The sequence below is a fragment of the Thermomyces dupontii genome (genome assembly GCF_041956625.1).
Source record: "Thermomyces dupontii strain NRRL 2155 unplaced genomic scaffold VTN31scaffold_2, whole genome shotgun sequence".
Taxonomy (NCBI): domain Eukaryota; kingdom Fungi; phylum Ascomycota; class Eurotiomycetes; order Eurotiales; family Trichocomaceae; genus Thermomyces; species Thermomyces dupontii.
The window spans coordinates 730,125-756,723 of NW_027192308.1; the positions used below are offsets into that span (position 1 = coordinate 730,125).

General features: G+C 50.1%; 9 protein-coding genes across 9 annotated transcripts; 6 read left to right on the plus strand and 3 right to left on the minus strand.

Moving 5' to 3' along the window:
• Positions 1-745: 745 nt before the first annotated feature.
• On the plus strand, positions 746-3,810 carry VTN31DRAFT_2644 (uncharacterized protein; the record flags this gene model as incomplete). Its single annotated transcript, XM_069402835.1, has 5 exons — positions 746-854; positions 906-1,790; positions 1,843-1,914; positions 1,973-3,165; positions 3,223-3,810. The coding sequence occupies 5 exons, from the start codon at positions 746-748 to the stop codon at positions 3,808-3,810; spliced, it is 2,847 nt and encodes a 948-aa protein (XP_069262077.1).
• A 233-nt stretch (positions 3,811-4,043) lies between these two features.
• Positions 4,044-5,091, minus strand: VTN31DRAFT_2645 (uncharacterized protein; the record flags this gene model as incomplete). The annotated part of the gene is made up of 3 exons (XM_069402836.1): positions 4,044-4,715; positions 4,778-4,898; positions 4,964-5,091. The coding sequence occupies 3 exons, from the start codon at positions 5,089-5,091 to the stop codon at positions 4,044-4,046; spliced, it is 921 nt and encodes a 306-aa protein (XP_069262078.1).
• Positions 5,092-5,972: 881 nt separating this feature from the next.
• Positions 5,973-7,223, minus strand: VTN31DRAFT_2646 (uncharacterized protein; the record flags this gene model as incomplete). Its single annotated transcript, XM_069402837.1, has 4 exons — positions 5,973-6,668; positions 6,734-6,854; positions 6,918-7,048; positions 7,110-7,223. 4 exons carry the CDS (start codon positions 7,221-7,223, stop codon positions 5,973-5,975), a joined length of 1,062 nt encoding a protein of 353 aa, XP_069262079.1.
• A 6,958-nt stretch (positions 7,224-14,181) lies between these two features.
• Positions 14,182-16,125, plus strand: VTN31DRAFT_2647 (uncharacterized protein; the record flags this gene model as incomplete). Its single annotated transcript, XM_069402838.1, has 7 exons — positions 14,182-14,459; positions 14,523-14,545; positions 14,899-14,976; positions 15,049-15,187; positions 15,276-15,587; positions 15,648-15,695; positions 15,921-16,125. The coding sequence occupies 7 exons, from the start codon at positions 14,182-14,184 to the stop codon at positions 16,123-16,125; spliced, it is 1,083 nt and encodes a 360-aa protein (XP_069262080.1).
• A 984-nt stretch (positions 16,126-17,109) lies between these two features.
• On the plus strand, positions 17,110-17,425 carry VTN31DRAFT_2648 (uncharacterized protein; the record flags this gene model as incomplete). The annotated part of the gene is made up of 2 exons (XM_069402839.1): positions 17,110-17,146; positions 17,202-17,425. 2 exons carry the CDS (start codon positions 17,110-17,112, stop codon positions 17,423-17,425), a joined length of 261 nt encoding a protein of 86 aa, XP_069262081.1.
• An 898-nt stretch (positions 17,426-18,323) lies between these two features.
• VTN31DRAFT_2649 (uncharacterized protein) lies at positions 18,324-18,627 on the plus strand (the record flags this gene model as incomplete). Its single annotated transcript, XM_069402840.1, has 3 exons — positions 18,324-18,359; positions 18,408-18,443; positions 18,496-18,627. 3 exons carry the CDS (start codon positions 18,324-18,326, stop codon positions 18,625-18,627), a joined length of 204 nt encoding a protein of 67 aa, XP_069262082.1.
• Positions 18,628-19,028: 401 nt separating this feature from the next.
• VTN31DRAFT_2650 (uncharacterized protein) lies at positions 19,029-20,888 on the plus strand (the record flags this gene model as incomplete). The annotated part of the gene is made up of 1 exon (XM_069402842.1): positions 19,029-20,888. One exon carries the CDS (start codon positions 19,029-19,031, stop codon positions 20,886-20,888), a length of 1,860 nt encoding a protein of 619 aa, XP_069262083.1.
• Positions 20,889-21,545: 657 nt separating this feature from the next.
• VTN31DRAFT_2651 (uncharacterized protein) lies at positions 21,546-22,506 on the plus strand (the record flags this gene model as incomplete). Its single annotated transcript, XM_069402843.1, has 2 exons — positions 21,546-21,979; positions 22,065-22,506. The coding sequence occupies 2 exons, from the start codon at positions 21,546-21,548 to the stop codon at positions 22,504-22,506; spliced, it is 876 nt and encodes a 291-aa protein (XP_069262084.1).
• Positions 22,507-22,602: 96 nt separating this feature from the next.
• VTN31DRAFT_2652 (uncharacterized protein) lies at positions 22,603-25,911 on the minus strand (the record flags this gene model as incomplete). Its single annotated transcript, XM_069402844.1, has 3 exons — positions 22,603-23,195; positions 23,254-25,753; positions 25,810-25,911. 3 exons carry the CDS (start codon positions 25,909-25,911, stop codon positions 22,603-22,605), a joined length of 3,195 nt encoding a protein of 1,064 aa, XP_069262085.1.
• Between the last annotated feature and the right edge of the window lie 688 nt (positions 25,912-26,599).

Here is a 26,599-nt window from a genome sequence, read left to right on the forward strand (position 1 = left end):
ACGTCAAATCAGACACGCAACCCGCATGCTGGTGCACTGTGATTGGTCGGAAATTCCCCAGATTGCGATTATCAAGCGTTGCTGATTGGCTGTCGGCTTCTGCAGCGTTTGGGTGTTGCACCATTCCGTTTTCGTCCTGCTACGATTGGATTTCTACAAAGTTGTTCTCTTCCTGCTAACGATGTATTGCACTCTTCTGCAAAATGCTGTCCCAAACATAGCACATGTGGGCAAACTGCTCAAGTTCTGTATCATTACATGTAATTCTGTCAGGCAAACAACCAATGGTTGTGATAAGCGTAATGACTTTCTCCGGAGTACGAGTACTTCGTGCTCCGTCCGAGTACAGAGAGTCACGAAACCACGTTTCAACGTGGCCAAGTGCCAAGAGCCAAGACAGACAGGAAATTCAGAGTCCCACAGTATCACGTGGACAATCACGTGGACGATTACGTGGACATTCACGTGAGTAACAGACGCGTCTTCCCAATATGGAAACACTTTACGCGCTCTCGCGCTTTTCGCGTTGCCACGCGTCTTGCCGGCGATGGACCAGGCGTCTGACCCAGCACCACAAAGCGATTCTGACCTTCTCCATCGCTAATTCTAATACCCTGTTTCAATCAGAGTAGGAGTTGCGACCAGCCCACCCTCCGCGATGGATCAAGGGTCTGAACACCGCAGCTCCCAGGCGACGCCCCGCGGAGCGCGTCGTCAGCGAGATACAGACACCTTTTCGTCACCTATGTTCTATCAGTCCTCGTCTCCATCAGCTCGAGCGCGAGATAGAATGGACAGCTCCCCCGTGCGGAATGGCGATGCGACGCCCCGTGCAAGTCATCAAACAGTCAGAGGTATAGTGATGGTTGAGTGGGTGTGGCATCAATTCTGACAATGCATTTTAGATTCATCCCCGATCCGCTACATGTCAAGTTCCAGCCCTCATAGAGGCGGAGTTCGGAATGACCTTCTTTCGGACGTTCCCAGCAGCAGCAGTGGGCTTTTCGTTGGCTCGTCGCGATCTCGTCCTGAGCTGTCGGGGTATTCCGGCACTCCTTACCGTCGCAGAGATATTGGTCCACATGGCTTTGGATCGGCTTCGAACCGTCGGCGCCGTCTCTTTGTCGATGCCAATGGTATGCCTGTGAACGAGCAGACTGTACAGTCCGATGCGACATTTTCAAACCTCAATCCAGACACTTCGGAAGCCGATGCACTGGGTGGCGCATCAACTCGGGTCATATGGGGGACGAATATTTCGATTGCAGACGCGATGTCGGCATTCAAGAACTTTCTGTACAATTACACTCGAAAGTATCGCCTGTGGGCTGATGGCATGACCGAAGAGGAGACCAGTGCCATGGGTGATTATGCCGAGGAGAAAGAGTACATGGTTATGATGGATAATATGCGCCGACTTGGCGTCACTTCTCTCAATCTGGACGTCAAGAACCTGAAGGCATATCCTCCAACAGTGAAGTTGTGGCATCAATTGCAAGCATACCCACAAGAAATCATCCCCCTGATGGATCAATCCGTCAAGGATATCATGATTGAGCTGGCCATGAAAGAGATGGACAATCTTCGCAGCCAGGCTCGACGAAACCAACTTCGTGCTGGGGACAACGACTTCATACAACCGCCTTCTAGCTCAGAGCCGATGAGTGAGGCTACTCAGCCCCCGCCCCCTGAAATTCCCAATTTGGTGGAGGAAGTTGAAATCAAGAATTACAAAGTTCTTCCTTTTGGCCTTGATAAGACAGTCAACATGCGCGATCTGGACCCTGCGGGTATGTGCTCAAGGACAGTTGTCAACAACGGTATCATGCTAATCCGAAACAGATATGGACAAGCTCATCAGCATCAAGGGTCTCGTGATTCGCACTACCCCAGTCATTCCCGACATGCGTGAAGGTAAGGCGTTTTGCTTCCTAACCGTATTCGTCAGTTGCTTGAAACTGACTTCGTAAAGCTCATTTCACCTGTAGTGTCTGCAACTACAGCGTTCGAGTTGACATCGACCGAGGACGAATCCAGGAACCGACGAAGTGCCCGCGCCAGGTCTGCAGCGCACCCAACTCTATGCAGTTGGTCCACAATCGCTGCGAGTTCTCAGATAAGCAAGTGATCAAGCTCCAAGAAACTCCAGACAACGTCCCCGATGGGCAAACCCCCCATTCTGTTTCACTCTGTGCTTACGATGAGCTGGTCGACGTCTGCAAGGCCGGTGACCGAATTGAGGTGACGGGTATCTTTCGGTGCAACCCCGTCCGGGTCAATCCGCGCCAGCGAACAACCAAGGCTCTGTTCAAAACTTATGTTGATGTCCTTCATATCCAAAAGGTGGACAAGAAAAAGCTCGGAATTGACGTGTCGACCGTTGAACAGGAACTGGCTGAGCAAGCTGCGGGCGACCCAGAGCAGGTCCGCAAGATCACGGCGGAGGAAGAGCAGAAGATCAAAAAAATTGCCCAGCGGCCGGATCTTTACGATCTTTTGTCGCGCTCCCTTGCACCAAGCATTTATGAGATGGACGACGTCAAAAAGGGTATCCTTCTTCAGCTCTTCGGAGGCACCAACAAGACCTTCAAAAAGGGCGGCAGCCCACGATATCGGGGTGACATCAACATTCTGCTCTGTGGTGATCCATCCACATCCAAGTCACAGATCCTTCGCTACGTGCACAAGATCGCCCCTCGGGGCGTTTACACTAGCGGCAAAGGCTCATCTGCGGTTGGTCTGACAGCATACGTAACTCGAGATCCCGAGACTCGCCAGCTAGTCCTAGAATCAGGCGCTCTGGTGTTGTCTGACGGGGGTATATGTTGCATTGACGAATTCGACAAAATGAACGAATCAACGCGCTCAGTCCTCCACGAAGTCATGGAGCAGCAGACTGTTTCGATTGCAAAGGCCGGTATTATTACAACATTGAACGCCCGGACTAGTATTCTCGCATCTGCCAACCCGATCGGCAGCAAATACAACCCTAACCTCCCCGTTCCCCAGAACATTGACCTTCCCCCGACTCTGCTGTCGCGGTTCGATCTCGTTTACTTGGTCCTGGACCGAGTTGATGAACAGGAGGACCGTCGGCTTGCCAAGCATTTGGTTGGCATGTATCTGGAGGACAATCCGGAACATGCAAGCCGCGAGGAAATTCTGGTATGTCCTTAAATCATGCTTTACCAGTCTGTTGAACATTTACTGATTACTTCCTAGCCAATTGAATTCCTTACTGCCTACATAACATATGCAAAAGCCAACATCCATCCAATGATCACACCGGCAGCTGCAACTGCACTGACGGACGCCTACGTGGCAATGCGGAAAATGGGCGACGACATCCGGGCCGCAGAACGCCGAATCACCGCAACCACTCGTCAACTAGAATCGATGATCCGCCTTTCCGAGGCTCATGCACGCATGCGACTCTCTTCAGAAGTAACGCCTGAAGATGTCGAGGAGGCAGTTCGCTTAATCGGCTCGGCTCTCAAGCAAGCGGCCACGGATACCCGCACCGGCCTCATCGACATGAGCTTGCTGACCGAAGGCACCAGTGCCAGCGAGCGCCGCCGGCGCGAGGACCTGAAGAGAGCCATCATCGGCGTGATCGATGATATGACGGCCTCCGGCACACCAACGCGATGGGGGGATGTGCTCCGTCGATTGAATGAACAGAGCAGCATCGAGGTCGAGACTGGAGAGTTCCAGAACGCCGTCCGAGCGCTGGAGACAGAAGGCTTGGTCAATGTGGTTGGGGAGGGTGCTCGGCGAACGATCCGCCGCGTTACCGGGGATATGCTGTAGATTTGTTCCGCCGTTTAGTTTTGATGTTTTGAGGAAGTTACGATTACTGCATGGTGGATATGGTAACAGGTTCAAACGGGTCTGGGACAGAAATATCGACGCAATGGTCACGCCTTGTTTTCACCGAATTTCCTTCGTCTCGCATTCCTTGTTACCTAATAGTAGCTGGATTGCTTTCCGCGCTTCAAGGTAAGCGCCCTAGAAATTTCTAAAAACAGATTGGCACATAGCCCTTAATACCAACGCTTGTAGTATCCAGGACCAGGAGAGATCGGATAGGCCGCAGAACCATTCCTGGACATCATTGCAATGCAGAGATCACATGCAAAATCGAGATTGTTCTTCAAGAAGTCATCAGGTAGAACACTCGAACTTCTCAGCGTCGACAAGTGCTCCAGTACAATGTTGACCACGATCTCTCTCAGTTCCTGATAGCTCGGGTCGAGAATAATGTTGTTTTCCTCTTCCGATATCGGACGATAGACCTCCTCAACCACGCGGCTGAGAGAATCGTAGTTCAAGTAACGCTCAAGAGACTCGCGGAAGTTTTTACTTGCAAGAACTTTGAGCCCATGGACGAGGAAGCGGTGAGCAAGGGCGTAGATCCGTGCATGAAAGATTGGAGGATCCAAACCCTGGGGTGCTTGATCTTGACTTGAGGTCAACTTATCCGGTTCTTGCGGCAGATCTGAACTTTCAAGACCTTTGACCTCCTCGGTTTCTTCCGCCTCCAAATGGATGTTTTCCGATTCCTCCTTCACCTGCCATGCATCGACACACGTGGTCGTGGTATTTGCTTGCTCGGGGGCAGAATAGTCTCCAGTGTACAAATATTGTATCATACCCTTAACCACCAACGGGTCATCAGGCAGCGAAGTCTCACTGGAGTCCCGCTGATTCTTCGCCTGTTCAGACTTGGCATCAGCATTCATCTGGCCTTATTTTGCTTGGATAATGTCGATAATACATTCCACTCAAACTCTTTGGCAAGAACCTCGCAACGCATGGAGAGGATACATCGATGGACGGCAAACCTATCGGTGCCGCAAACGATTGTCCAGTCGCTGTATACTGGGTTCACGTAGAGACTAAGTAGAACTCCCACGTTAGCACATGGAGTAGGGCAAGCAAAAGGACAGGCTTTGGTAAGAACCTTTCCAGGCAATGAAGAAGAAGTTTCGTGTCCTCGCTTCGGGTATCTGACGAGGCCGGCATTTCTGGATGATCTTGCTCAGGACTGACCGGGTAGTGACGCGCTTTAGTCTTGCGGTTTTTCTTCATGTCAGGAATCTGGTATTGTTGTTTGAGATCGTACTACTCATATGATCTAGTTCTGTCAAGTAAATTGTAATTTCGCAGCACTCGCGGGGTCAGGCAGACAACCCTGGGATTTTATGGTTCTACAGTTAACTCCTCAGCCTTGTGCCGCCTGGTCTGCAGCATGGCAGGAGATGTGGCATTCATGGTTTTGAGCCATGATTTGACCATCTACTGGTCGTCTTAGGTGGCGCTACAGGTATGTATCCTACTTGGATATGCACCCCAGAGCATGAACAGTGCAGGGTGAGCTGGCCAGTATTATTTGCTTCTAACGCAGATTGCATGAGGGATTAAGAAGCCTCGCTCAGGATAAGATTGAAACAAATAACGAATTTTTAGACGGAGACAACGCAAACTGAAGCAAGGATGGAGGTGAGATTAAAAATAGTAGGAGGCCTAGCTCACTCGCACCCCCGCAACAAGATCGCAGATCCATAAGACACGTCTACATACTATCACTGCCAGAGACGGTCTTGAGCCGCTTAGTACGGTACTGTGTAGTCATATTGATGAACAATGACAGAATCGACTGAGGTCCACAGTCTAGACTCTGGAAATCAAACAGCCCAGCGCGTTTTTAGGGCTGAGTTAAGTCCAATCTATCAGATCCACGGATCTCTTTTTGACTGAGAAATTGTCATGACTTAGGCAATCTCAACGTAATGAAAACAATGGGTATTCTACCTGATTTCCTTCACCTCCCATTCCCTGTAGCTTTGTTTCCTTGCCGCTCTTCGTCGGCAAGAAGAGCGGAAAGCACCCTGGGACAATCCATCCTAACCCCTAAGAGAAGGATTCTGTACACCTCACTAAATCCAACTCCCGTTTGTTTTATTAAGAGGTCAATTCAACGCACGTTCGTCTCTGTGAATAATTGCAACGCAGAGATCACGCGCAAAGTCGCGGTTCTTCTTCCCATCCCCTTTCAGGAACTCATCAGAGAGAGCATTAGAACGTCTTAACTCCAACAAGTGATTCAACGCGATATTGACCACTGCGTCCCGCAGTCCCCGATCATTCTCTGGTGTTGCAGAGTAGGCTTCCTCAACCACGCGAGTGAATGAGACCGAGTTCAGGCGATGCTCAAGTGTATCGTGGAAATATCTTCTTGCAAGAGATTTGAGTCCATGAACTTGGAAGCGTTCGGCCAGTGCGTAAATCTGTATGTGGAAGAATGTCGGATCGGAAAACTGGGACGCCTCAATTTGACTTGCGGCTAGCTGACCGAGCGGGGATTCTGAGCTTTCAGACGCGTTAACTTCCTGGGCGGCTTCTACCCTAATACCTACCTCTTCTGGAGGAAGGGAAGGGGAAGGGCCATTAGATGGGACAGTCGGTCCTTCCATTTGCTCCTCAGGAGGAAGGGAGTAATGTTCCATTGGTGCATCATCGTCATGATTTGTGTCGGGAGTCTTGGTCGTGGTATCCGCTTCCTCGGGTGCACAATAGTCCAGAGTGTACAAGTATTGTATCATCTTCTCAACCACCACCGGGTCATCATCGGGCAACGGAGTCTCCCTGTCATCCGTCTTCTCTGCCTGCTCGGACTCGACATCAGCGTGTAATGCGATCAAATATCCTGGGTAAATACTATGGATCATACCTTCCATTCGAATTCTTTGGCAAAGACTTCGGAACGTGGGGAGAGTACACATCGATGAACGGCAAACCTCTTGCTACCGCAAACGATTTTCCAGTCGCTGTATTTAGGGTCGAAATAGAGACTGGTTCGAGGTCAGCACATAAATTACTGGAGTGCAATAATTAGTAGAGGCGTTGGTGACCACCTTTCCAGGGAATGAAGAGCCTCTTTCTTCGTTTCACCTCGAATCTCTGATAAAGAAGGCCGCGACTCTGTACGAGGTGGCTTAGGGTTGACAGGGTCGAGACGCGCTTTACATTTGCGGCATTTCATCATCTTAGGAATCCATTATTGTTGAGACCGTACTTTTAGGATGTAACTAGTACTGTCAGCTCACCTTGAAAAACGTAGCATTCGCGGGCCAAGCAGGAAATTCCAGGATTATATGGTTCTGCAATTGACTCCTCAGCCTTGTCCTCGGTCTTCTGCCCCCTGGCGGTCGATGTGGCATTCAAAGATTCGTGAGTACAGGACTAGCCAGCCAGGGTTATATTATTCTCTTGCGCATCTCTGAAGACAACAAAGTCCGGACAACCGTAGCTCAAAGTAAAATTACCAGTAATAACTAATGGTGGAACCCTGGCGCCAAACGAAGCAATGGTGGAGGTGAGGTCGATAATAGTACTGGCCTATGGATTCGCACTCCGCATGAAGATCGCAGATCACCTGCAAGGCTTCCACTGCCAGGCGGAGTTGGGGTACTTTTACTACTTACTGCGCGTGATCTCTGGCTCACCAAGACTGTGGTTAGTTGCTTGACGATGATAGGATATAGACAGAGGTCCACAGCCCCGAATCCAGACAGTCCAGCGCGCTTTAGAGTGTTGTCAATCAGTCCAGTTTTCGTAACATGCATGGGTACTAAGTTTAAACATCTCCAATTCAGAATTACCGGTTGTTATCTACGAGTAATCAAACCATTCCGTCATCAACTAAGGATGTGCATCACCGTACTCAAATGACAAGTTGATTCTACGCAGTTCGCACTATTCAATCCAGAGATCCATGTATCTAGAAACAGACCAAAAAACATACATCTCCTCACGCATGGTAGGGAAAACTGGAAGCTTGATTGACAGTCTAGTAACGCGAATTGGATGATGGCAAATATTTCTTCACCTCCGCAATGGAAAAGTCGACTGCGAAATCGGGAACTTTTTTGAAAAGATCATCAGATAGGGGACCCCGTCCTTCCCAAAGTTGACAAATTTTTCAAAGTAACTTGGATCACCAAGTCGCGCAGTCCTCGATCCTCGGGCGGAGTTGAGGAGTAGACTTCCTCAACCGCGCGGGCAAAGGAACTGGAATCTAGGGAACACTCGAGTAACTCGTGGAAGTATCTGCTTGCAAGAACTTTGAGCCCCTCTATGAGGAGGCGATCGGCAAGAGCATAGATCCATACGTGGAAACACAAGGGATCGACGTGCCGGAGGTTATCAGCTTGACTTTTACGCCGCTGAGAGCGCGTGGTCCTGGTGACGCTGGTATTTGATTCCCCAGGTACAGAATAGTCCAGGGTGTATAGGTATTGTATCATCTTCTCAACAACCATCGGGTCATCATCCGGCAGTTGAATCTCTCTTGTGGCCGACTCCTTTGGCGCGGATTCAACATCAGCTTCCATCTGCGTTTCCTATTGCGCCAGTGGAAATGATAGTACCTGATAGTCGCCATCACACGCTCTGGCAAAGAACTGTGAACGCGGGCAGACAATACACCGATGAACGGCAAATTTCTCGTTGCCGCAAACGATGGTCAAATCGCTGTATTGTGGGTTGCGGTAAAGACTGCTTCCACGTAAGCATGCGAAGAAATGCAAACACGGATAGCGCGGGCATTGATTGGCACCTTTCCAGGGATTTAAGAAGCACTTCGGTGTCTTGTCGTTTCAAGTCTGGGTGAGCCGGAGAAGGTGGCATTTCCGAACCTCCGACTCATACGGCGGCACAGCACGTCTTATGCTAAAATTACTACCTAACGTAGTGTCAGGATTGCGTTGTTGACGGGTATTGTCTCTATAAGATAGTAGTGACGGGAGGTCATGTCAGGGAGATGTCTATCCTTCAAATTTCATGATTGGCGAAGTTCCCAACATTTGTTTCTCTGGGAACTACGAAGTAAGTAGGTTACCTAAGTCCGCAAGGAATTACTCACCTATCCTTCAGTTTAGGGTTAAGGTTTGATCACACAAACCGATTCATACGGTCTTGTAGGTATGGAGTACAGTAACCTCACAGAACAGGATTACCTTGCGAGCGTGCCTCCATGAATCGCGGAGGCATATGAGTGATGTCCATTCAATCAATCACTCATCAATGCATTCATTGATGTCCTGAGATGTCAAACTTTGTATAATCTTTCATCATTCCAGGTATTCGAACTCTCAAAATCCCACGAGACAAACGCCAAAACGTTTAGCGTGCGCATCAGTGGAGCGGATTAATGTGCACTTGAAATTGTCAACTGTTCCACGACTTCCTGGAAGCTAAGCTAGCTGACTTCAGTTCGTTGAATGTTTTCCTGTCATGAAAAATCCATTGTGAAACTGATAATGGCGCTGGTTGTTCGTAAGTACAGTAGTACCCAGAACCCCGTACACTTAAATGGATACTCGAATTTGATCAAAAGCTCCCGAGGGGAAAATCATCAAGACAATTTTCTCATGCATGACAGGAGAATTCGAAGCTTGATAGCCTGATCAATGAGGCCACAAAATGGATGGTGGGACTTCTCTGCCTATCATTGCCATGCAAAGGTCACTTGCGTAGTCAGGCACTTTCTTCAAAAGAGTTTCACATAGGACTTCCGTGATTGTCAGTGTTGTCAAATGATCCAGAGTGACTTTGACCAAGTCTCGCAATCTTCAATCCTCAGACGGGGTTGAACAGTAGACCTCTTCAATAGCACGCCCAAAAGAATGAGTGTCCAGGCGATGCTCGAGTGATTGGTAAAAGTAACTTCGTGAAAGAGCTTTGAGCCCGGGAATGAGAAGACGATCAGCAAGAGCGTAGATCCATATATGGAGGATTAAAGGATCTGGCTGTTGGGATACCACACCATGACTTTCGGCCGCTTGATTCGGGGAGGCCTCCGCGCTTCTCTGAGAAATACTCTCCTCTGCTTGTTCTTCCAAATTCAGACCGCGTATCGATATTCCATCACATGCTGCAGTAGTCGCCTTGCTGTCGTCTTCCCGAGTTACAGAATAGTCCAAAGAGTAAAGGTATTGAATCATTTTTTCCACGACCGCCGGGTTATCGTCGGGCAGTCGAATCTCTCTGGTGGTAGACTCCTTTGCCAACAGTTTCGGTATTAGCCTGTATCTGCCTTTATTGTTTGCGCAAATACCGATGATACCTGATAGTCTCCATCGCATGCTTTGGCAAAGAATTCAGAGCGCAGGCAGATCACACATCGATGAACGGCAAATCTCTTCGGTGCCGCAGACGATTGTCAAGTCGCTGTACTTCGAGTCGTTGTAGAGGCTGCTCGCACGTAATAATGTGAGCGGACTCAAATAATCGTAGTGTAGGCATTGGTGCGCACCCTGCCAGAGATCTAAGAAGCTCTTGCATGCCTTCATGTTGCATGTCTAACCAAGAAGGAGGCATTTCTGTGCCAATGCAATAAGAAGTCTCTGTCTGCACTCCAGCCTCAACTAGAAACTCCCCATAGCCGTAACACGTCCTCCTACACCGCTTGCACATTGTAGTGGCAGAAAATTGTAGCTGGTTGATAGTGCTATTACTTTTGTCAAACGACCTGGGAAGTTGAAGCACGGAGTAGGTACCTTAGGTTTGGTAGTTCTCAACCGTGAGGTCAGGCAGAAACTTCAGGAATTGTGTAGTTCTGCATGCCAACATGGAACTGCGTTTGCAATGTGATTAAACGGATGACTTGGCCTTCCATTCGAGCTATGGATTATGTGATAAGTCAACTTGGCACAGGGAGTTCCGCAGCAGCAAGCGAAGCGAGTTAGCAATCTCGTTTTTCCTTCCCGTGATGCGTGTTCCGTACGAATCTCGACCCGGGACGGAGTACAAATTCATTCCATTCGAAATTTCCAACGACTGCTCCCGTTGCGGTCGGCATCTGCCTCTTAATCAGTTCATTCCCCGCAATGGATAACTGGGAGTTGCTCTGCCGCCGCGTTTAATTGTCATTCCTAATGAGATCCCGGACTTCGATGACGCCTTCCGCATATACTTTACGAAGGAGCGCGTCAGACAACATACTGAAGATCGGCTGCGGGCCTTGGACAACCTGTGCTGTCCATCCCGGCTGTACATGACGGGAACCTGGCTGGCCAGGCCTCCGAGGATGACGCGGACATCCTACATGCCCACCTTTTCCTCTCAATCGTTGCCAAGTCATGCTGACAGAGAATATCAGGCTTGAGACCGGGTTGGTCAATGGAACAATCGGCACGCTGGAAGGCTTTGCCTGGCCACCGGACACTGCCGACCTATGCAGCCAACAACCAATGGCGCTTTTGATTTACTTCCCCATGTATAATGGAAGACCGTTGAGTATATCCGAGGAAGGAAAGCCTTTGGTTTCGGTCTTCCCATCAAGACAGGAATCTGTTTACAATGCTGAATGTTCTCGGTTCCAGTTCTCAGTCACGGTTGCATACGCAATTACAGTGCACAAGTCACTGGGAATTACTGTGCTAGAGGCAGTTTTGAACATAAAAGAGTTCTCGACCGAGACGACGCGAGCAGTTGCGCATAATCAAATGGCTCTTCGAACAGAATGCCATCAAAGGTTTTTTTCGCGGGAGATGGCGACGTACTGTAGTCTGGTCGAGAACTCTGTTATGTTCAGGGGGTGATGCCCTGTGACTTGTGCACCGTGATCGCGTATGCAACCGTGACGGGGAACGACATTAGCCAGTTCGGTCCAGCCAACTCGCTTTCCAGCCGCTAGACTGCTACATAGTATTCTGGCTGCCATTGCAGCCGAGTTAACGATTAAGTCAGTGGGAGACTCGGCCGGCAGACCCAGGATGCGGATCATGCGTACGATACCGTATCATGACGGTACTGTGGTATCCCTCCATGAAGCATGTCCGGAGCATGACTATATAGTAGTATCTCCGATGATTTTCTCGCCAGCACACACCTTGCTTTTACTGTTGTTTTCCCCTATGATTTTACTCCTTTGTGTAGGCTACACCTCGTGCGATTTTCTTTTTGTGACTGTGTTGCCATTGTACATGGTAGACAGACTCATAAGTTGCTCTCTGTAAAGAGATCAGGCCTTGAGGAGTTGAGAGCACAGTTGGAGTGTAGATACTAGTACTACTCCATGTATCAAGTGTCTTCATCGAGCCTGGTCCTTTAAATTCACTCATGATGAGTACATAGGTAGGTACCTAGGTAGGTAGGTAGGTAGGTAGTAGTCAGAGGCAGGGTTGCCTTGTGACGTTACTGACTTTGTAACGTCTCCAGCGCAGAAGTAGAATTGGTACGCGTCCATGAGCTTGAATATGATACTCTCTGGATGTCAGCTTTTTGTAGCTATGATCTGTGTATGGTACTACAGTATACCTGTCAAGTCGACCATTCGCAAGCAGCTCGACAGGGCCTGGGATTTGGACACTTCTGAGCCTCTTATGTTTATGAACCTTATCGCGAGATTCATCTAGAGTACAAACGTGGTTATCTGTGATTGTTGTTAGCCGGGCGGTTTGAACTCTTCCGCCGAACCCGGCCGCCGCTCAAGCAGCAGGCACCAAAGAAGTCCTACTAGTTACTTCTTGCAGATCAGACTGTTGGCTAGATTAAGGTTTTTAGGTTTTTAGAATCTTGGAGTGATGTATACGGAGTGAACACAACTATGTACTCGTAAGATATGTGCATAAGGTACCCCCCCTTGGCAGGTCACAGTTATGCTTAATAATTACGCTTAATTGATCTGGGGGCCGGGCGGGGACCCAGGGCTTGAGGCTAGAACCACTTAAAGGACCAATCTTATTGGCCTGTTTGTCCGACAATGTCACTTTGGACGTTGAGGCCATTTGCCATTGGCCAGCATATTACGAGTACTATCCGTTCGATTACTCCGCTAATTAAGCTTTTCTGGAATCCTTCCATTCAGAGTAACGATTTGCGACTAGCAGAGGGCGTGGTGTTGGGAAATCGGGATGATCATGTGTCCACATGATCAGCATTCCGTGCGGAGTACATGCAGAGTAGATGAACCACAAGTGATGAAGGGGGATAAACACTAATTTTTCACCTATTCTCTTTGGTCAGTGCTCATTTGCATGGCCACAAGCCCAAGTATTAGCCATTGTCAACCAACATTGAAATTTCGGTACTCTTGTACCCGCAACGTGCCTGGAAGGAGAATCGAGGCAAAAAAAAAAAAAAAAAAAAAAAAAGAAAAAAAAGGCGTAGTTAGATAAGGTAGTTACAAATATCAGATCATGTGTCCACATGATCAGCATTCCGTGCGGAGTACATGCAGAGTAGATGAACCACAAGTGATGAAGGGGGATAAACACTAATTTTTCACCTATTCTCTTTGGTCAGTGCTCATTTGCATGGCCACAAGCCGACAAGTATGAGCCATTGTCCTCAGTAACACCGTGTTTCATGCGACACGACAACGGTCAAAGGTGGGACTTGATGGACAGCCAAATCGTGGATTTTTCGAGGAATTGTACCAAAAGTAAACCCACTCTGTCGAGGTGATTGTTTATTCACTTGCTTCCATTATGAGAACGGAGTATGAGAGAATACAGTAGGTACAGAGTCTCGAGGGGGCTTTCTTGGTGGGTTCATTTCACACGGATCTTGAGTACTAGGTAGTATACGGTACTACAGGCCATGATACCCCTCGCTCTGAAGACGACGTCTTGGTACGAGTAGTATATACTTTTGAAGTACTTTCAGCCCCCGGCGGGCCAACGGTACTGCGGTAGGGTAGGTCCACATTACATCTAACTACAGCGCAAGGCTGCATATTGAGTTTAGACTATTTGCTGCGACTTACCCTACATTCTCGGAGGTAAGCGCCTCGAGTTGTGCTGGATGTACAGACTTATTCGGTTTGTACTGACCTGAAGATCGATTTCCAACAACATGTTGGGAGCTCACGGATTACAAATCAAGTACTGCCTCAATGCTCAAGAATTTAGCGAATGGGCCCAAACCAGATTATTTTTGCGAATGATGTACCTGGACTATCGAGTGGATAGGGCGACTGGACACCTACATACTAGTAGTCAGGTTCGGAATCTCGGATACCTCCAGAGGCAGGTGAGCAGCATCATGACATTAATTCCAGCGTCGACCTCAAATTTCTTTTTCTTCACAAATGCTTTTGCTCGTCTCCTCCTCGAATATCACAAAGTAGCCGATTGCGAGAACTTCTGCACCATCAGAAGAAACAGCATCAATATGCTAGCGCTCTGGCTCGGGCTCACTGCTTGCCTGGCGCTTGCCAGGGCAGGACCTCCACCAGATCCAGATGATCCCTATGTCCTCCAACTGCCCTCTTCGTTAATCGACGACGCTGCTCGCGAAAAGATTCTCAAACCCTGTAACGACCCGCTGGTCCAGACTATCGACCAAGACCCGGTAGCGGTTTGGGAAGGGCTGGGCTGTTATGAACTCCATGGGGTCCTGGATTACGATTGGTATATCAATCAGAATAACACAAAATACTCATATGTCGAGTACGAGTTCCCTTGCCGCCATGTCTCAACACAGAGAGCTGACAGCGTATTGAAATTAACTAGGTACCTCTCAGACAGGATGCACGGTCCAGCCAACTGGCGATGCCATCATATAGATAATGGCCCTTGCAACAATCCGAATGTTCAGTGCCATCAAACTGAATTTGCCTGCGGGTAAGTCGAAATGCCAGCTCTTATTGGTTATGGAGTGGATACAGTTGCTGACTGAAACATGGAAGACACTTGATCTTGAATTCCTTCGCGAATGTCCATGCTGTGAGTAACTACTCTTTTTCTTTCAAGCTTGATCCGCTGTAAACAATTGATTGACATCGCGATTCAGATGTACGCTCGTGGCTATTACGCCCTACTGTCTGCTCATGACAGAGTCCAAGACGACACTCTGAGCTTTACCGATGTTTTTGCACCTGAACTCAAGGTGATGGACTGGCTCGGAACCTTCTCATTCCAATCATCACTCTTGGCCTTGGAGTGATGGGCACAGTTGCAGAGAAAAGTAAGTTCGGGTGGTTTTCAATCGCCGATTTGAAATATCACATTGATACTGATGGCTTGACAATGTCTTTAGCTGCTAAGACAGTGGCAGCTGCCATAGACTCCGCAAAAACGAGCGCGGATAAAGCGAAAAAGTACGAAGACAAAATCAAAGAAGGCATTGTCCTCTCAGCCGGCATGGCCATGCCTTACGGGTTGATCCATCTGCCTGCGTAAGTCTTCCCTGTCGAGCGCACTGGAGTGGCCCTATTCGTCGTCATTGGTCGAACTGAGTCACAAATAACTAACCTGTCAAACCAGGGAGTTGACAGGAGAAACGACCAATGCTAAGGTTTTCTCTCTATTGGGGCAAGTGTACGATCAACTTTCACGGATGCAAATGAAACAAGTCAACGACCTCTACAATGGATCGTCAGCCAGTATGTCAACCTTGCACAAGATAATCGATGGCGGAACCTTCACTTGGTTTGACGGCAATCGAACTCTGTTTGATTACCATGAGGAAATCAAGAAAATGTTCTTTGCTGCTCTGATTCCGAAAGTGTGGGAAGTGGCTCCTGGGTATGAGGATAAACCGGACGAAAGGAAGTGGCACGCCACTCCCATGTTTCTGTAAGTGTAGCTTTGACTTCGAATTCCCGAACCGAGAACACTGAACTAATACTGAAATAGCAAGACTGGTCAGAAATGTGGCGAAAAGGCGCCATCATTCGAACGCAAGTACCTTCAAACTGATAGAGTTCGATGAAGTTGCTACAAGAACGAACAATGGTATATTGTTATCCTGGAAACTTGGGACATTGGAGGACACAAACTGGCACCCGCGAATACTTACTGGTACTATGATCCTGAATGGAAAGACAGGATCAAAAAACTCCCTGGAACGGACGTGCTCGTGAGCGAGAACGGTTTTCAAGGAGTCACAGCAACAGACATGCTTATTAGTGCTCTTGGAGCGTACGAGCGTTCGGGTCAGCAGTTATGGTCTCCACCGGAAGGAGCGTCGATCGTCAAGAAGGATGGGTCTAGCTACGCGCTACAATTCACTGAGGGACTCCATACACCGGGCCTCGTTCAGATGCAAGTGTGTGACGACATTGGAAAGATGCAGGATGTTCTTGAAAAGCAGAAACATAATGCGGATTCTTAATATTACAAAAAGGGAATGGCCTTGCGGTTTCATCGAGAAATGACATGGCGACGTTTCGTGTCTGGGACTCGAGATTGGTGTATTTGGCTGGCAGCGCGCGACTCATGTGCCATATAAACACTGCACAGTTTTCGAATTGCTGCAATGTACTCCGTATAAACGTATGAGCTTGACTTCATTCGGTCTGTTCTGTCTGTCACCCGTGGCACTAGGTTCGTTGGAAGATAGTACTAAGTACGGAGTTATCGGACAGAACTGGGCTTATCCTGGACCGAGAGAGAACCAAACACAAGACCTTGCTAGCTAGAACTCTGCTCTCCGACTCTATGGGCAATCGGAGCTCTATATACACATGATGCCAAGCCAGAGGAAAAACCTACACAAATGAGTAGCGTCCTAAAGAGGACGGTACAAGCGAGCTGAAGAGTGCTGAAAACACATGAACCATGGAAAAGAAGCGGTTAAAAGCCTAAACGACCTGAAAGACGGAAAAGACGGCACAAGAGAAGACATAAAGGCCTAAAGACACTGAGCTGAACACAAGGAGAAAGAAAGGAGCAAGGAAGGAGGAAGCAGGTCACGTGCGTGTAACGATACACGTATCGTACACATACTGGACCATACCCTCTGACAGGAGTACTTGTAACTAATGGTTAGGGCTAACAAAATTGGCCCACTCCGGCCCGTCTCCGTTGAAACTTGAATCCCGTTCCGTCCAGCGGGGCGGCCGAGCCAAAGATTCCTCCACCACGTGATAGCCAGGGCGGCGATACAGTAGGCTATGTACATACGGTACTAGATCGGCCAGATCAATAAACAGGGGCTCCACGCATCGGGGGTGCCACGTGCGGGGCTGAGATCCCCTCGGCCTGAAGGCTCAAGCAGTTGACACTACTACATTTTTTTGGACTGGTAGTGGTACTTAGTACATTCTACTGGAATCTGCCATCCCTCTTGGGGAGAAATACTCGCAGAGTCGAACAAATGACTTCACGAGAGCCGTTAAGAATCCTTTCCCTTGGTACGTTACTGCTGATAAGTCACCAAGCTTGAAAGTTCTGCTGACCCAGCTGGAGATGGCGGTGGCATCCGAGGAATATCAAGCCTTCTTATTCTCGAGGATATTATGGAGAAGATGCGTGACGCGAATGGCATCGACTGTGTTCCGCGACCATGTGAGCATTTTGACTTGATCGGTGGGACGGGCACGGGAGGGTTACGCCACCTTGTCTGCTCAGTACAATTGACTAACAGACCTGAAACAGATTTATTGCCATCATGCTCGGGAGACTTTCTATGACAGTTGATGAGTGTATTCGAGCCTATCGGAGCCTGGCCCAGCAGGCCTTTACTCCGAAACGGACTTCTATTTTTCATGCGTGGCTATCTGGGTCCTTCTCCGCCAGTGCTCTCGAAGATGCAATCAAGAGAACAATTAGAGAGTTTTGTGTAGAGCCAGAATGCAAAGCTCGCCGGAATAAAGGGCGGCCAACTGTTGATACATGTGGACATAGTGATGCCCTCTTCCAAAGCAAAGAGTGCACAAAAACGTACGTCGTTGACCCTATGCAAGCATTCTTTTTTTTTTTTTTTTCTTTACCCATCTTGACCAATCACGGCTTATGCAACAAAGGGTCATCCTAGCAATGACGAAAGATAACGTCAATGCTCTTCCTCACCTCTTCAAAACATACGATTCCTCCGCTGCATTCGGCGCATGTACCATTTGGCGGGTGGCGCGGGCAACGTCCGCAGCGGTCACCTTTTTCAAGTCCATCAAGCTCGGCCGAGATGAGATCGAGTTCGTCGATGCAGCCTTTGGGTACAATAACCCATGCGAGGTTCTTATTGAAGAGGGCCGGCGGCAGTTCCCAGAGCGAAGTCAGATGCGAGTGCTCAGTATCGGCACCGGCCTCGGCGATGTTGTCAGTATTACTGACTCCCGATCCTCCATTATCGACTCGCTAAAAAGAATGGCCACGTCATCCAAAAAAGTAGCAGTGAATCTAGATAATCGATTCGGTGACGACGGCCAGTATTCAGGTTCAATGTAGATCAAGGGCTACAGGACATCACACTATCGGACTGGGAAAAGGCCAGCAACATCTCAGCTCAGACGCATAATTATTTGGCTGAGAACAAAAGAGCCATCAAGCGATTTGTCGATAGCCTCACGAGCAAATATTTGCCTGGCAGAGATGGTCATGGAGGGGAGCTGGCACACCCTACCGCCGGTGAGATCGTGCAGAAGATTTACCCTGACTGAGTACTGACCGGCTAAGGTCCCCCTATCAGACCCTCATCACAGAGCGAAGGAAGTGTGTGCTTCTATTCACTTCGTTCTAAGTTCTGCTGCTGATCTCGCCGCAGGCCATGTCCACTTTGTCGTGCCATTTGGAAGGAACAGGAGTTTTGTCGGCCGTGAATCACTCTTGGAGAAGCTTCACGAAAGAATTCCACCGAGTGCGGATCCCGATGACTGTCAGCGGACGGCCCTTGTAGGTCTTGGAGGGATAGGAAAGACGCAAATTGCTCTCGAGGTTGCTTTCCAGGTCCGCAACAAGCACGCAGACAGCTCCGTTTTCTGGGTTCCGGCAGTGGATGCTACTAGCTTCAAGAACGCTTATCGAAATATTGGTCAGCTGCTGAACGTTCCCGGAATCGAAGAGGACAAAGCGGATGTTGGACAGCTTGTGAGAGCCGCTCTAAGCCAGGAAGCTCAAGGTAGCTGGCTCTTGATCATTGACAACGTCGATGATTTGGCCCTCCGACTCGATAACGATGCAAGCCTCAAGGACTATCTCCCGTTCAGCACAAAAGGATCCATACTGTTTACAACACGGAGCCGCGAGGTTGTTGTCGAGCTCGATATCCCAGAGGCCAATGTGATCGCAGTGGAGGGAATGACCCAAGAAGAAGGGCTCATGCTCTTGAAGGCACATCTGTCAGACCGTCTGATGCGCGATATGGAGAGTACAACAGAGCTCCTTGATGTTCTTGGTTACCTACCCCTGGCCATAAGACAGGCCTCTGCTTATATGGCCAAGAAACGAATGTCTACGACGAAGTATCTGGAGCTGTGCCGATCCAGCGACGAAAATAGAATCGCCCTGTTGAGCAAAGAATTTGATGACCGCCATCGGTACAAAAGTTCCCAGAATCCTGTCGCCACCATCTGGCTAATTTCATTTCGCCAGATCGAGGAGCAACATCCGCTCGCTGCCGATAGCTTGAAATTCATCTGCTTTCTAAGCGAAAAAGATATTCCGCAATCCCTCCTTCCTCCAGCTTTCGGGAGCCTAGACGTGGAGGATGCAATTGGAACACTCAAGGCATACGCATTCATTACGGAACGAGAGGAGCCAGATGCATACGATATCCATCAGCTAGTTCGACTGGCCACGATAAACTGGTTGCGACAGGAAGGAGAGCTCGAAAAACGGATCGACTTGGTCATGCGACACCTTGCAGATACCTTTCCTAATCCTACATACGAAAACAAATCGAGATGGATAAGATACCTTCCGCATGCATGGCAGGCAGTTGGTTACCGGGAACATACAGACGTCCAGGATTCAGTCCTTTTCATAAAACTGGGTTCCGCATTCTTTGATTTGGGACAGTACCATGAAGCGGAGGTAGTATTTCGACGGGCGCGGGAGATTTACATGAAGAAGCTAGGGCCCGAGCATCATCACGCCATCGTCAGTGTGAGTAACCTCGGCGCTGTCCTTCAAAGCCAAGGAAAGTACGAAGAGGCGGAGAAGATTCTACGAGATGTGTTGGAGAAAATGCAGCAGCTAGTCGGACCGGATCATCCAAACACATTAGCAAGTCTAAACAATCTTGGTTCGGCCTTGGCAAGACTGGGCAGATACGCTGAGGCAGAAGCATTACATCGGCAGGCACTGAGCGGACAAGAGAAGGTCCTAGGACCTGACCATCCCAGCACACTCATCGGCGTCACCAACCTTGGCTCGGTTCTTGGGGACCAAGGAAAGTACCAGGAAGCAGAGGCGATGCACAGACGGGCCCTAGATGGTCGAATAAAGGTGCTGGGACCCGACCATCCGGATACACTGCTCAGCGTCAACAACGTTGGCGCGAGTCTTTCAAAACAAGGGAAGCATGAAGAGGCCGAAGCGATGTACCGACGAGTCATTGAGGGCTTAAGGAGAATGCCGGGACAATATCCTCTAGATAGGCAGATTGTTGCCACCAACAACCTTGGCTTCGTTCTCCAGAAACAAGGAAAGTACGAAGATGTGGAATCAGTGTACCGCGATACCCTGGACAATTTGCAAGAAGTGTTGGGACCAGACCATCCACGCACACTCTCCAGCATCAGCAATCTCGGTTCGGTCCTTGAGGACCAAAGAATGTACCAGGAGGCGGAGGAAATGTATCGACGGGCGCTAGATGCGCAGAAAAGGGTGCTAGGACCTAGCCACCCAGACACTCTCATCAGCGTTAACAACCTCGGGTCAGCTCTCAGCAAACAAGGAAAGTACGAAGAGGCGGAGGCAACAGATCGACGGGCATTGGCTCTGCGTGAGAAAGTGTTAGGGTTGGACCATCCTGATACCTTGCGCAGCGTTAACAATCTTGCCGCTGTTCTGTTCCGCCAGGGGAAACTTGAAGAGGCAGAAGCATTGCACCGACGGGCACTAGAAAGTCGAGAGAAAGTGTTAGGCTCTAGCCACCCTGACACGCTCGTCAGCCTCAACAATCTTGCTGTGACACTCGGCAAGCTGGGAAAATAAGGAGAGGCAGAGACGATGCTGCGACAGGAAGGCGAGGAACTAGAGAAAGCACGAGGGCCAGATCACCCATTGACATCCGGCGTGTCAACAACCTATGATGTGTCCTCAAGAAGCAGGCTGAGGACGTACTAGCGGAGGAGATTTAGTTTGACGGACCGGTGACACATCGAGTTTTCTGGCATTCCGCGTACGATCTCCATGTACTCGCATTTCTGGCGGTTTGCGTGCTTGTCTTGCGGTTGAGAACCGTCGCTAGCCCTATAGGGTTAGGGTTATGGATACTAGGTAGTACCAACCGACCATAGTCTTCGATAAAGATGTTCAGTCACGAACTTCTCCAAAGAGTATAAGCCATATGGAAGTGTGGATCCATAGGGCACATAAGAGGAGTGGACTTGCCATACCTTGACGATAGATGATCTTCCCGACAGCATGCGCCTATTTTGTGGCCTCAGGCAACAAACTTCGAGCCTCGGTCCTCGGAGAGAACTCCGTACCTTCTCCGCAAACCAGCAGGGAAGCCGAAAACAAAGCCTCCAAGACCCAGTGAGTGTACAAAAGATGCTGTTATATATCTTGAGCAAACGAATGGGACAACCGGTAGAATTATTCAGTTTCCAGAGAAAAGAGAAGGGTTAGAAAGCAATTTGAGCCACGATGTTCCAAACACCCCCTCCGTCCACCAGATACTACCTCCTAAGCTTCCCCCGTCCGCACATCGTCCTTGTCACCATCAACCGCGAGAAGCAACTAAACGCATTGAACAACGCGGCGCACTATGAGGGCAATGCCATCTTCAATTGGTTCGACGAGGAGCCGACCCTGCGAGTAGCCATCATCACTGGCAAAGGCAACAAGGCGTTCTGTGCCGGCCAGGATTTGATCGAGCAGGCGGATAACGTCGACTCTATCAACAACCTAAACAACGTCAAAGATTCCGAGAAGAAGAGGCAACAACCGGAAGACAAGAAAGCGTTCAACCTGCCTCCCGGAGGATTCATGGGCGTCAGTCGACGGAGAGGGAAGAAGCCGATCATTGCCGCCGTCAATGGATATGCACTGGGAGGAGGGTTTGAGATTTGCTTGAATTGGTACAGTACACACTACGACTTCCTTTCCCAACCTCCCTTACCTATGATTGTCTAAAATGCATTCTGCTGACCGAACAAACGCAAGCGACATCATAATCGCCTCCCCCACAGCAACCTTCGGTCTTCCCGAAGCCCAAGTCGGCCTCTACGCCGCCGCCGGCGGTCTCCCGCGTCTAGCTCGCATATGCGGCATGCAAGTTGCTACCGAGTTGGCGTTGACGAACCGACGGCTGACTGCGGCCGAGGCAAAAGAATATCTCCTCATCAACCGCATCTCGGCGACCCCGGAGAGTCTGCTTGCCGAGGCGCTAAACATGGCGCAGCGGATCGTGGACTTGAGTCCCGATGCGATCATCGCCTCGCGGCATGGCCTGCGGGAGGCATGGGAGAATGCTAATGTTGATGATGCGACGGATCGCACGTTTGCATTGTTTGCGGAGAGGTTGCGGGATGCGCCCAACTTTGCGATTGGCGTTAAGGCGTTCAAGGAGAAGAAGAAGCCCGTTTGGGTGGATTCTAAGCTATGAATGATACGTATACCCGTTCTCATGTCATGCCTTTTTTTTTTTTCCTCATATTAGGGTTCTATGTACTATCAGGTCATGTCAAATGGTACATTATTGTCACACGTTCAGACTGTATCCAGTCATCCCGACTCGTCGACGTTGCAGATATTTCCTCCCCTCGTCCACCCAGAACACGCTGCTTGCGGTCAGAACCAACTTTACCAGGTCACGGAATGAAAGTGCTTCCGTCTGAAAGATGCCTTGCAAAAACGGCAGATAGATCACAGCTAGCTGGCCCAAGAGCGACCCTAGAACCGCGTAGTTGAACATCTTGTTTCCCAACAGTGGGATCTCGCCACGTAGGACTGACTTGCTCGCACTGCGACAAGTCAGTGCGTTGAACATGTCGAACAGAACGAAGATGGTAAATGTCATGGTCGTATCATGTGCCGTCACGATCCGCGTCGATTTCGGCGGCGGGGCGGTTTCATCCGCCGCGGGCGACGACGACAAGTCCTCGATGTGTCCCATTTCGTGAATGTAGATTGTCAGCGTTCCAAGCATGATGATGCTTGCTTGTGTGAGTACCCGCTGAATCAACTGCTTTGTGAGAACTCGCGCTGTCTTGGGCCGGGGTGGCCGCGTCATCACCGCCGGATCCACCGGTTCAACTCCAAGAGATTGTGCGGGGGGCCCATCCATGATAATATCTTACAATCGGAGTCAGCACCAAGGTCTACCTGATTGAGAAATGGAAATGGCACCTACTAATCCACAGGATTTGCATTGCATTGAGCGGGTTTGGGAACCCAAGCATCGTACTCAAAAGCACTAATCCCAGCGCGGCCACGCTCGTGCTCAGCTGGAACGTGATGAAGTTCTGAATGTTGTAGAATATGCTCTTGCCCTGCTCAATCGCTCGTAGGATGGTCGAGAAATCGTCGTCCGTCAGAATCATGTCGGCCGCTTCTTTGGCCACATCCGTCCCCAGCTTGCCCATGGATATGCCAATGTCGGCCCGTTTCAGTGCCGGCGCATCATTGACTCCGTCGCCGGTCATCGCGACGACATGGCCACGCGACTGCAGCGCACGCACAATCTTCAATTTGTGCTCCGGGCTGGTTCGCGCAAAGATCGTCACGTTTGTTGTTGAGATGACCTCTGACAGCTCGCCCACAGACATGGGGTCGATCTGATCGCCACGCAGCACACCCTTTGTACTCGTGTGTTCGTTCACGGGCATCCCCAGCTGCTTAGCAATCGCAACGGCAGTTGTCTCCGCGTCGCCTGTGATCATGATTACCTTAACGCCGCCCGCCATTAGCCGTGCGATCGACTTATGCACATCTTTACGTGGCGGATCGTTCATCCCAACCAACCCTGCGAAGACAAGCCCAGTGAACCGGTCATCATCCTGCTCCATCTGCGGAGACGGGATCCAGTTGCGACTGCACAGGGGCCGTTGGCGCCGCCCATTTTCCCTCACAGGTCCACTGGCAAAAGCAATCACACGCAAGCCCTCCGAAGCCAATTTCTCCGCGGCATCGCGCGCAATTTTCCGCCGTGGCTCGTCCAAAATCACCTCTCGGCCATCCTTGGTCAGATATGTGTCGCATCGGTCGAGCACCTGCTCTAGAGCACCCTTGATATATGCCATGTTGCTGCTGCTAGACCCAGACGAGTCCCAAGCGGTTCCATTGCCGATAATCACACCCATCCACTTGCGCTCTGAGCTAAACGGGGTCTCCGCCACCCGAGAGCTGATGCGTTCTCGGACGTCATCTTCTCCGAGAGCGTCGAGCAAGTCAAGGATAGCAACATCTGTCGGCTGTCCTACCCATCGGCTTTTGACGGTATCTGTTGAGCAATCCATGGTCGAGGAAAGCACTGCAGCCGAGGAAGCGCTGGCTGGGGAGTTGGCGTGTATGCGGGACAGTCGTGCATTATTGGCAATGTTCCCAACTCGGAGGATGGTGTGTGCGGCAGGCCCAAGACTCGACGATGAGCCATCCTTGCAGATTTCGAATGGCTCGGCACAGTCATAGTGCCACATTTTCGTCACAGTCATGTGGTTCATCGTCAAGGTGCCTGTCTTGTCACTACAAATGACGTTCACAGAACCAAGTGTTTCAACACTGGGCAACCGCCGCATGATCGCGCCGCGCTTGGCCATACGAAGCACTCCCAATGCCAACGTTACCGTCACGATGATGGGCAAACCCTCCGGGATGGCCGCTACAGCGAGCGACACGCCGATGGTGAACATCTCCAGGATCTTCCGACCCTGGATGAGACCAATGATCAATATCAGCCCAATGACACCAAACGAAACATAGCTCAGTTCCTGTCCCAGTCTGTCCATTGAGAGTTGGAGAGGAGTCCGCGGGCTCTCAATTTCTTGCAGGGAGGCGGAAATGCTACCAAACTCCGTCCTCGCTCCAGTCGCTATCACTATTCCCTGGCCGTAGCCTGACCGGACCAAGGTCCCCATGAATGCAATGTTATGTTGCTCGTTCAGACGGACATCGACGCCAACGGTCCCCATGCCCGGAGCGTCGTACGGCGGAGACGAGGGTGATTCATGCTTCGTGGGAATCACGTTGCGCTGCAACGCATCTGCATATTTGACCACGGGCTCATTTTCACCCGTCAGGTTGGATTCATCAATTGTTAGGTCAGTTGCAGCCGTGATCCGCACGTCGGCAGGAATACGGTCGCCCGTCGAAAACAACACAAGATCTCCCGGTACCAACTGCGCTGCTGGTACAGTGCTAGAAGCTCGCAATGCATGAGAAGCCGGCGGCGGATTCTCGGACTTCAATTCCTGCATTTCGCAATTCCTGAGGCCAGGCCGGGGAGAATCCGTCCCGGAAGCAGTGCCATTGCTGGGAGCCACATCGCGAATCAAATGCGCATAGTGTGGAACCAGGCGGTTCAGCGCCTCCAGCGATTGCTCTGACCGATATTCCTGAACGAAGCCCACGGTGACAACAATCGTAACGGCCAGCGCGATACTGACAGCATCGTCGAAATTACCCATGAAGAAGGAGATCAACGCCGATGCGAGCAGAAGTAATATCAGCGTTTCCCGAAACTGCTTCAAGAACCGCAGCCATAATGGTTCGGGAGCTTCACGGGGAAGCTCGTTGGGGCCGTTGCGTAGTAATCGAGCTTCGGCTTCGGCCGGCGGAAGACCATGAGTGAGGGATGTATTCAAGCGATCGGCGACATCCTGCGGCTGGAGAAGGGAATACTCCGCTGTTATTGACTGCGTTACCGTCAATCGAAAGCCCAGGAAACGACTGTAGACCCCAGAACACTCACGGAAGACGTTTGAGATCGTATTGTCGATGGGGCTGGGGATGCCGAGTGGGACCTTGCATTCGCATTGTGCAAAGAAAGCGTCGGTGTAGAAGACTGTGACATCTCTCGCGCTCAGGAGGAATCCAGAGCCCTACTCCTCCTGTTGTCAGGGATCTAGAACATGCCTCGTCGATTGCGCGTTTCGTAGCGAAAGTCAAACTGCCGGCTCGAACATGGAGCTACCTGCAAAGCTCCGATGCTGAAATCTTGTCTTTGAGTAGCGAGCGATAAGGCAAGAATTCTCGCGAAAAGGGAAACGCCGACAGATCGCGACAATGCTCGATATGAACCTGCGCCCAGAGAGATAACTGATACCTGGTTCTCTTGGGCTTGACCCAATTAACTCGCCAAGCTGCCGAGCGGTCAGGGCATTGACAGGTTGCTTTGGACGCGATTCAATGCCAAGGAATAACCTAACCTACCTGACTGAAATGGGACTAGCGTCGTGAGCGCGAAAGGATCACGTGACTTTTGAGTCATTGTTGAAGTCACGGGACGCGCCTAACGTGACCCACATATGGATCCATCACGTGACTCCCAGCCACACATTTTTGGGAACTCCGCGTGTTTTGCTGCCTCGACGTACTCGTACCCAAACGCGCGCCCCTGTTTTGCCTGCTTTGGCGTTCAGTTTTTGATTTCGCGTCTCGCCATCCCTTATCCCACTTTTTCCCTAGTTGACCGTTTTGGAGACCAACTGGTCCCTGGACGTGCCCTTTGTCGTGTTTGGATAGGGGGTCATCCTTGCCAC